The following is a 9,650-nucleotide window of genomic DNA, read 5'->3' on the forward strand; positions in this document are numbered from 1 at the left end:
AGGTTCTCGGTAAATGGGAGAGATGGAGATGACTGTGCTCGTGGGCCACAGCGCCGATGTGCCGAGTTCTAACCGAAGCCGTGCCCTGCTTGCACAGGAGCCCAGGCCCGAAATCCTCCCTAGAGATTTTCCAAACAGCCTGCCTCCAACATGATGCCTCTGTCGTGCCCAATTTGCGAGTCCCCAGAGACCCCCCCCAAGGAGCCGACACCGATGCAAGTACAAAAGGGTCTTTATTACAAGCTCGAGCAGGGGCTCACCCGCCTACCAATGTAGTGGCAGCAGGGTGAAGCCAAGAACAATAGCGAGCAGGGTTTTTATGGGGTCAGGGACGGGGGTGTTACAGTGCACACGTTGTACGTATAGCATCATCACATAAGCACCAATCATAATTGTACAGCACCCATGGTAACAGCTTTGACCATTCAGTATCTGTGAGGTGTTCATTACTTTTGGTGGGACCCAAACATGACTTTTGAGAATGCTTTGAAAATGACCAATTATGAGGTGAGTTCAAAGGGCCCACGTGGGGTTCAGGCAAGCGGTGAGAAATTGGCTAGTTTGTACAGAAGAACTGTCTACAGTTCCCAACCTTGACTCAGACCACAGGAATGTTTTTTGATTAGCTGACCTGAGGGCGGTCTGAGGATGGCTTTAGCCTTGAGCAATCTGAGGAACTGGGGCTACGTGCAGCCCGAGGTTGCTCTTAATGGAGGCCTTAATTTCAAAATGACGTTACTTAGGCTCTTCACCTCTACTTGCCCTAACTGGAGAGATGGCTCCCCTAGCTTTGTCCCTCGCTTTTAGCTTTCTTGTTTCCTTTCACTGAGTCCCTGCCTCTTTGTACATGTTCATGTGCCACCGTCTGTCTGCCTCACCCCGACTCCGTACCCAGCGCTTCGTACTGGTGGGGAGGAGGAGTGATGTTCATTTTTTTCCTGACTAAAAGGGTAATAGATGCTCATCTTTTACATGCTTTTGTATCTTCGTATAGATACGAAGATATAAAAAAGAAAGCACCAATCGCCCATGATCCCACAGCTTAAAGATGTCACTATTAACATCTCGGTGTACTTCCCTGTGGGACTTTTCTCTAGGCGTGGACATATCTTTTGGTATCTTAGGTTGTGGTCCCCTTTTTTTGTGACATAATGTTAACATGTTGCCATAGCATTAGAATGTCTTCAAAAACATGACCACTAATGCATGTATAACACTATATGAATGTATTTTGTTTTGACCATTACTCCTATTGCTGTAAGTTGTATTTTTTTTTTTTTTACTGATATAAGTATTTCTGCGTTAAGTGTCTTTGTACATAATTATTTGTGTGGTTCTCTGATTAGTTCTTTGGGGATAGGTTCCCAAGGGGAATTCCTAGGTCAAAGGGCACACATGTTCTAAGACTGTTAGCGTGTACTGACAAATATCCTCCATGGAGTTTTTAACAATGTTAACACGGGTATAGATCTGCATAATGGTTGCCATATCCAGATAGGGAACAATTCTATCACCCTCATAACTTACCTTCTGCTACCCCTTTACAGTCATTCCTTCCCCTCTGCATGACCCCTACAAGGTTATGGAATATTTAATTCCATTCTGTGGAATTAACTGGTTATTCTCAGCTAATCACCTTAACAGCATCTGGAAACCCCCAAGTTAAAATTACTCCCACAAGGACCCTGCTAGACACCAGGGCTCTGCTAAATAGGCAGGTGAGATGCACCTTCCATTCTAGAGAGGAAATTCGAGGACCAGTTAGGAGGTCCAGCTGGCAAGCAGCCCAGAACCTAGTGAGGGTTAGGAGGTTAAGTGCCTTCCAATGGGATCATGTGGCTCTGGACAGTGGTTCTCAAACTCTACCATGTGGCAGAACCTGGAGATTTCACTGAAACACAGATTCCTAGTTGCCACCACCTGAGTTTTCTGATTCAGTAGATCCGTGGCAGGGACGAAGAATTTCTGACAAGTTCCCAAGGCTGTTGTTGTGGCTCCTTTGGGGACCACATTTTGAGAACTGCCACTGTAAGGCAGAGAAAATATTGAGATGAGATGAACAATATCGCATCTATATCACCCAGCACAGTGGGAAAGGGCCTCTTAAAGTGTTGCAGGGATTGGCTCTTGCAGGTTGAGGGGCTTGTTAGAGATAAACTTGCAGCTTGAGGTGTTTTGTGTTTCCAGGAGGGCAGACAGCACAGGAAGGAAAGGCTAGAAAGTGGGTGGGATGGCCCCTTTTCAGATGACTCAGTGTCACTGGAATTCTTGCATTATTGGAGGTCTCTTAAGCATAGGGAATAACAGGGATATCAGGTGATGCCATTCTCATTTAAAGTGGCAGAATCTGTAACTGTCAAACTGAAAGTCTATGCTGCAGAATCCATTTTCTCGTTTTAAGGTTAGCTTTCTTTGAGGAGTAATGAAAATAAGGCCCCTATATTAATACACCACATTCAAATTTACAAAGTGCTTTCACATGATATTTGTTTGGTCTCCCAAATTCTGTGAGGGAAACAGGGCAGTATTTTTATCCCATCCCTTTTTTATAATTTAAATTTTAGTTAACATGGAGTGCAATACTGGTTTCAGGAGAAGAATTCAGTGATTCATCATACATACAACACCTAGTGCTCATCACAACAAATGCCCTCCTTAATGCCCATCACCCATCTACCCCATCCCCCACCCACCTCCCTCTGTCAACCCATAGTTTGTTCTCTGTCATTGAGAGTCTCTTATGATTTGTTTCCCTCCCTTCTCTTCCCCCCATCCCACATATTCATCTGTTTTTTTCTTAAATTCCACATGAATTAAGTCATATGGTATTTGTCTTTCTCTGACTTGTTTCGCTTAACATAATACATTCTTAGCTCCATCCACATCATTGCAAATGACAAGATTTCATTCCTTTTTATGGCTGAATAATATTCATTATTCATGTGTGTGTGTGTGTGTGTGTGTACATTTCTTTAATCCATTCATCAGCGATGGACATTGGGGGTGTCTCCATAGTGTGGCTATTATTGATAATGCTGCTGTACACACTGGGGTGCATATACCCCTTCAAATCTGTATTTTTGTATCTTTTGGGTAAATACCTAGTAGTGCCATTGCTGGACTGTAGGGTAGTTCTATTTTTAGTTTTTTGAGGGACTTCCACACTGTTCTCCAGAGCGGCTGCACCAGTTTGCATTCCCACCAACAGTGCAAGAGGCTTCCCCTCTGTCCCCATCCTTTGGACTGTTGGTTCTCCATGTATGATCCTTGGACCTGCAGCGTTAGTATCACCTGGGAACTTGCTAGAAATGCAATTGCTGGCCCCACCCCAGACCTATGGAATCAGGTCTTGAGGGGCCAATAATTTGCAGTTTTAAGATGTTCCCAGATGCTGCTGATGCTGGTGCTGCTGGTCCTGGAGCACGCTTGGATGAAAACACCCCTATAGATTAAAATGAAAGATCTAAAAGCCCAGGGATTTGTGTTAAGAAAACTCCTACCTAGGTGCTTTTTCCTTTTCTGTCTTCTTCTTTTTTTTTTTTTTTTTAATATTTTTGAGTGAGAGAGACAGAGCATGAGTGCAAGAGGGGCAGAGAGAGAAGGAGACACAAAATCCGAAGCAGGCTCCAGGCTCTGAGTGGTCAGCACACAGCCTGACATGAGGCTCGAGCCCACCAACCGTGAGATCATGACCTGAGCCAAAGCTGAACGCTTAACTGACTGAGCCACCCAGGTGCCCCCCTAGGTGCTTTTAATACTATTACACCTGTTACATCCCAGCGCTCCCCCCCCCCCGCCCCCGCAGGAAAATCGTTCCAATCCTAGCAACTCTGCTTATGAGTTTGAGGCTCTCGGCAATTACTCTAGATTGCAATTTCCTCACCTGTGAAATGAGATTACTAATAGGATCAACTCTGGGTTCTAATGAAGATTAAACAAAATCTGGGTAAAGCACTGTGCCTGTGCTTTAGAAATGGTAGCAACTGCCATGATGTTTATTAATGTTATTATAAGTGTGATATTTCACTAGAACAAATACCTTTGTAAGTTCTTTAAGTTGTGTCTTCAGAACGCAGCTCTTACAATGGGAGTTATTCATGGGTGATTTAGACATTAAGGCACATCATCCACCCCAAGTGGAATGTTTGTGTGATTGCCATGAACATTTGGCTGAGAGCAGGGTGGTTAGAAAATGGGACCCAGGACTGGTAAAATGGGAGCAGAGGAATAAGAGACCAGTGTATGAAACAAGACTTCATTGAGGAAATTCAGAATAGCCGGGGAGAGAGAGGAGTGGCTGAGGGAGGAAGCAACTGGGAGGCGGGTTGTCAGACAATCTACCCCCTTCAAAATTCCTCCCAGGGCAGCCCCAGGGGCAGTATCTGGAGCTACACCAGGCCTCAGGGGGGCTGCCAGTGCTCTTGTTGCAGTCAAGGGATTGAACACTCAGGTGCCCACAATGAATGCCCTGGGGGGCTCTCCGAGGCCAGCTGGCAATGGTGGGCACCGGGAGTTTGGGCCCAAATGCTGCTTTGTCTTCAGGGTGACTCCTCTTTAGCAAAATTCTGACTATAGCCCATCAAACACTCCTGCCAGGGACATGGTCCTTTTCTTAGTGGAGGTCTGCTACGACCTTCCTCGAGGAGTTCCAGGCCCCTCAGGAAGCGGTTTTATCTTATCTGGGTAGTGCAGCGCGGGTCCCTTGCCCCGCACGGACAGAGACCTTTGCAACTGAATAAAGCAGAAGAAACAAAAGCAAGTTCGGGCCCCGTGGGCACGGCCGGCCAGCCAATGGGGCCCTGCCGCTCCCCGGCGGAGTGGTACTATGATGACAGTAGCCAACCAGCGCGCTCCATGCAAATGAGGTACTGTATCCCGCATCCGCCGCTCCAGCGCAGTCTGGTTGTTATAGTGATAAACTGAGGCCTTGCCTTTTGGCTTCTCAGGGAGGGAAACCGGAGGGGGTGCGTGGTGGTGGGGGGGGTGCCCTCTTCACTTCCCCCAGGGAAGACAGAAAGAAGGGGCGAAGAAGGGGGATGGGTGAAGAAGAGAAAAATACGTGACAAAGAAAACATTCTCTGCCTGGGAGGAGACTCACAGAGGGTGTAGAGCTGGAGAGAGCATTCACTGGCCATGCCAGTACTTACCACTGATGCTGAGTCAGAAACAGGTATCCCAAAATCCCTTTCCAATGAGCCTCCCTCAGAAACCATGGAGGAAATAGAGCACACATGCCCACAGCCTCGACTGGTAAGTAAAGACAAAGGATGCAAATGTTATGCTTGGCTATGGCACAAAAGAGTTCCTTCTGCGCCTGCAGCCAGCGAGGAAAACGATGCTTGGAGGATTTTCATGTAAATGAGAATGGAGCTACCGCCTAATCCTTCTCAGCTGTTTATACTTAGCTTCTATACCGGGCGCTGCTCTCAGCTTACAAAGCATTATTGTATTGGCTGGGTAGGAAACGGGCTGTTTGGGCTATGCTGTTTTTCTGCCTTGGGAGGAGGGGGGCCTTTTTCGTTTTAGGTGTCTTCTCGTCTGAGGATAAAAATCCTACAGTGCGTTTAAAAATGGTATTCGCTTCGCAAAGCTTGGGACGAGTCCGTTGTTAAGTTATAAATTCTAGCTGAGAAATGATTCGGTCCCCAACTCATTTTGGTGCCTAATGCCAATTTTGGAAAAATGAGAACGATACGGAAGCAAAACTTCCCCCATTCGTTTGAACATTTCAAAATAAGTAAGTAAAAGAGTCCCTCAGTGATGCATTTAGAAGGTGCATTTTAAATGAATCCTAAGCTTTTCCAGAGTGTGCTGGGAGGGTTTGTCTTCAGAGAGTGGGAACCTGGGGAAGCTACCTTTACTACTTAGAAACGGGTTGTATGCCTTTAATAATGAAAGTGTGGAAACGGGGCGCTCAGAGCTTCCTTCCATCTCAGTGACCGGCATCCCAAATTTGATGAGTTTTTCTGCTTCTGTGCATGATTATTTTAGCAGGTGTGGAAGATGGTTCTCAACCACCTGAGCGTATATCCCCAAGGTATCAAAAACCCCAAATGGGTAGTGGGTTTTCAGTGGCCTGAGGTCCTGGGAAACTTGGAGGGACCTCTCTTTGAACCCTCAAGTTCAAGTGACACAGTAGTTAGAGCAATCCCTTTTATAGCCATCCGCCCCAAGTTAAAAGGTGCAATATTTTGATTGGCTATGGAGTTTGACCCTGGGAAGAGGTTTTTAAGAAAGTGTTTGTGAGGTAGCATTTTCTGTGAACTTCCTAAATGAAGGCTCACAGATTGCAAGCCCATCATGGAAGTGCTTTTTCTTCCTAAGGGTTACCAGGGTTCAAAGGCAGGCTTACAACTTCCAAAAACAAAAAAAAACACAGGAAATTAGAGTGCTGTAGGCATTTGTTCCCTGTTTGTTTTTTATAAAGTATATTTTCTTAGGACAGTTTAATATTAGCGTGTCCCGCATTTGAGCCGCTTACCGAATGGCACACATGATGTAGTGCCTATGTTCTCATGGGATGTAAACCATTTCAGTAAGTGTGTTACCACAGGATTCCTTTGAGCCACTAAGCAACTCCTGATTTAGCATTGAAAAAACAACACAAATAATAAAGCCTGTAACAAAGATGGTCCAAAATATATTTAAAGTGAAACCCAATGTTGAAATTTGCACCGCATACCTTCCGGACAGGTAAAGGGCAGGGGAGAGAGAGACAAGCATCAAATTCCAGTTTGTATAGTTTGTCTCTCCTGCTCACTTCTTTTCCTTCCCTTTTTGCCTTTTAACTGTTCTGCTCCTTGGTCACTTCTGCCCGAGAGGGTGAGCAGGGGAAGTCAAGGGAAGGAAGAAAGTTGTAGTACTTGACACTGTCACTTGTGACCTCTCGTCTTCGAGGTGGCTCTAAAGAGTCCTGCAAAGCCGGCAAGGTTACATCTGCACCTCCATGCTGTTTAGAAATAAGGAAACGGAGATTCAGAGAGGGTGAGTGACTTCCCCAAAGCCACACTGCTTCAAAGGGGTTGAGCTGGGAATTGAAGATCCCAAGTGGCGCTTCACACACAACCTGGAGTGAGGCACATTCCCTTCCTGTCTCCCCCCCCCCCCGCCGCTTCTAGCTTGAAGTGTGTGTGTGTGTGTACGGAAGGTGAACTGGTAAAGTGATGGCTTTGATCTACCTTTGATTTTAAAAACTTTCCATGTTTTCTGTCATTATCAGGGGCTACTGAAAATTTGTTCTGTTTAAATCAGGGCTGCAGCCAATTTATAATCCCTTATTCAGTTTTTAGAAACCCCTCTTCTCAGCAAACTTCAATGTCTGTCGGGATATATTCTAAGTTTGGATTTACACTTCAGAGCTGGAGTTTCCCTTGCAGTGATTATACTTGAATAGCTAAGGCTCAACAAAGCTTGTTGAAGAGAGAGTGGCAAGTGACAATGTTAAGTAGCATTTCTTTTTATGATCTTTAGTAGTTTCTGTTGATCTTTAGCTTTGCTAATATCCTCAAATTTCAAATTGTATAAATTCTTTGTTTCGCCCAACACCCACCCATAATGATCAGACTCACACGTGGGTCACTGACATTACAGTTGTCAATAGGGTATGACTGCTGAGTTCCACAGTTATTAAAGTTCATGAAAAACTTAAGAGGTTCCCCTTCAGAGGACAGGCTCCTTCTCCCACTTATTATCAAACTTGAATTCATACAGTTTAGAGGAAACAGGACTCAATAACAAAACGTCATCTTAAAGTAGTGGTGTGCCGGGTGTCTCAGTCAATGGAGTATCTGAATTTTTATTTCAACTCTGGTCATAATCTCGTGGCGATCGTGAAATTGAGCCCTGCTACATGCTCCGTGCTGAGCGTAGAGCCTGCTTGGGATTCTCTCTCTCTCTCTCTCTCTCTCTCTCTTTTTTTCCTTCCCTCCCTCCCTCCTCTCTTCCTCTCTCCCTTTTCCTCTCTCTCCCCCACTTACGCGCACTGTCTCTCTCTGAAACAACAACAAATTTTTTTTAAAGTAGCAATTAGCAAGGTTGTTCTCTTTTTATTAGCTGAGGCACACATTGGCTCCCCGAACTCATTCTGACCTCACCTGGGGATATGGAAAAAGAAATTTCTGGGTATATAAAGGGCCATAAAGCTTTACTGCAAGTACTGGAATGTGAACTTATGTTGCTGAATGTCATCATCTGTAAGTACAAATTTTATTTAAATCTCAGCAATCGTGTCAAATGCCGTTTTTGTAATGAACTGTGCTCTCTTTTGAGCGTGGCACTTGAAAAGGCATGTGCAGTATTCCTGTGTCTACATGCATTCACCTATGTATTTTCCGCGAAGGTCGTCTTGTGATCCTGCTGAACTCGGCCCGCGTTGATCAAGTACCTACTCGTTGATCAAGTACCTACTCCATGTTGAGCTCTGAGCCTTGAGGCAGTTTGTGATCTGGGGTTCTAGAAGAGACTGGCACAGAACAGATAGTTCCCCTACAGGTTGATAAGGGCACTGCGTGCTAAGAGGTGTGTTATGAGGTGCAGAAAGGAGTGTGGTGACCTCTCCCTGAGTCAGAGTTTCCTGGGGGACATGGAGTAGAAGCAAGTCTTGTCATCACTGTACCTCTGGTCTCTAATACCCAGCCTGACATAGCCCTTTAAGGAAGTGGGGCATGAAGCTGGCACACATAAATAAATGGGCCTTAAAACAACCTATACTTTATATCCTCGTAACTAGCAAATTGATAAGGATATTGAGGATGCAATGCAGTCATGTTCAAGGGGCAATTTTCTGAAAAGAATATTTGTAGTTTTTCCACCTGCCTTCTTTTTTGTTGAAAAAATATACAGTAAAGGAGAGGAGTAAATAGAATTAAGTAACAGTGATAAATCAGAAAAGAAATAACAGAAAATTACCTAGGTTTTCTGATCAAGCTTGTATCTTAGGACGTAATCTTATTACCTCTTATTACTGCTTTACCATGGTGCTCCGGTTTGGAATGTTTCTGGGAATCCTTCTTTGCATTGTTACAATGTTTATTCTTGATCTTTGACTTGTTATCCCACCTTTGCTATTTTCTGGCTTCAACATGATGCAGGGTGACTCATAAGCTTGGCTGTCAAAGAGAGAAACTGAGTGGTCTTGGGTGGTAAGATGTACTAGCCCTCCTTGGAGACTTGTGGGCAAGGACGGTGCTTTCATACTTCCTCAACTGTCAGAGTGTGCCTCGACAAATCCTCTGGGCCCAGCAGGTACCCCGTAAACCCTTTCGAATAAAGCCCAGCCCCCACCCCGCCCCCTCAAGCTGCCTGCTTAAGGATTTGGTTAACGACCTTGGTCAAGTTCTTCTAGGAGTGTCTTGTACTGTCAGAAGGAAGTTGTAATTCTAGCTTGCAATAGTCACTTCCATGAAGATGGATGTACCACAGATCAACTGAAAAGGCCTTGGAAATAAAAAAAAAAAAAAAAAAAAAAAGGCTGGTTCGATATGCCACGTTAGCAGAAGTTCATTTTGGGCTTTGCTTCAAAGCGGAGCACTGCCAAGAGACTGCTGTCTTGAGAAAGGTGCATTATGTCAGTCAGGAGGTAGGATGCTCACCCGCTAATGGTCAGAAAGATGACTGGATTTCCAAAGACATCGGTGGCTTCCTTGAATAGT

At 45.0% G+C, this 9,650-nt stretch overlaps 1 protein-coding gene across 4 annotated transcripts in view; it reads left to right on the forward strand.

Annotated features, from left to right (window-relative positions):
- The window catches only part of PCYT1B (phosphate cytidylyltransferase 1, choline, beta), a 128,989-nt gene that overhangs the window by 20,996 nt on the left and 98,343 nt on the right, over window positions 1-9,650 (forward strand). For 2 of the 4 annotated variants that reach the window (XR_005532678.1, XM_039257237.1), the window contains exon 1: window positions 5,040-5,250. The exons of the other annotated variants lie outside the window; for them this stretch is intronic. Coding sequence is in view for 1 of the 2 variants with exons in the window: in XM_039257237.1 (XP_039113168.1) it covers window positions 5,134-5,250 (117 nt within the window). In the remaining variant the exon portion in view is untranslated. Of the gene's footprint in view, window positions 1-5,039; window positions 5,251-9,650 lie in introns of those variants that run through there. 4 annotated transcript variants of the gene reach the window in all.

This window comes from Hyaena hyaena, unplaced genomic scaffold (assembly GCF_003009895.1).
Source record: "Hyaena hyaena isolate Hyena2069 unplaced genomic scaffold, ASM300989v1 scaffold_611, whole genome shotgun sequence".
In the NCBI taxonomy this organism is placed as follows: domain Eukaryota; kingdom Metazoa; phylum Chordata; class Mammalia; order Carnivora; family Hyaenidae; genus Hyaena; species Hyaena hyaena.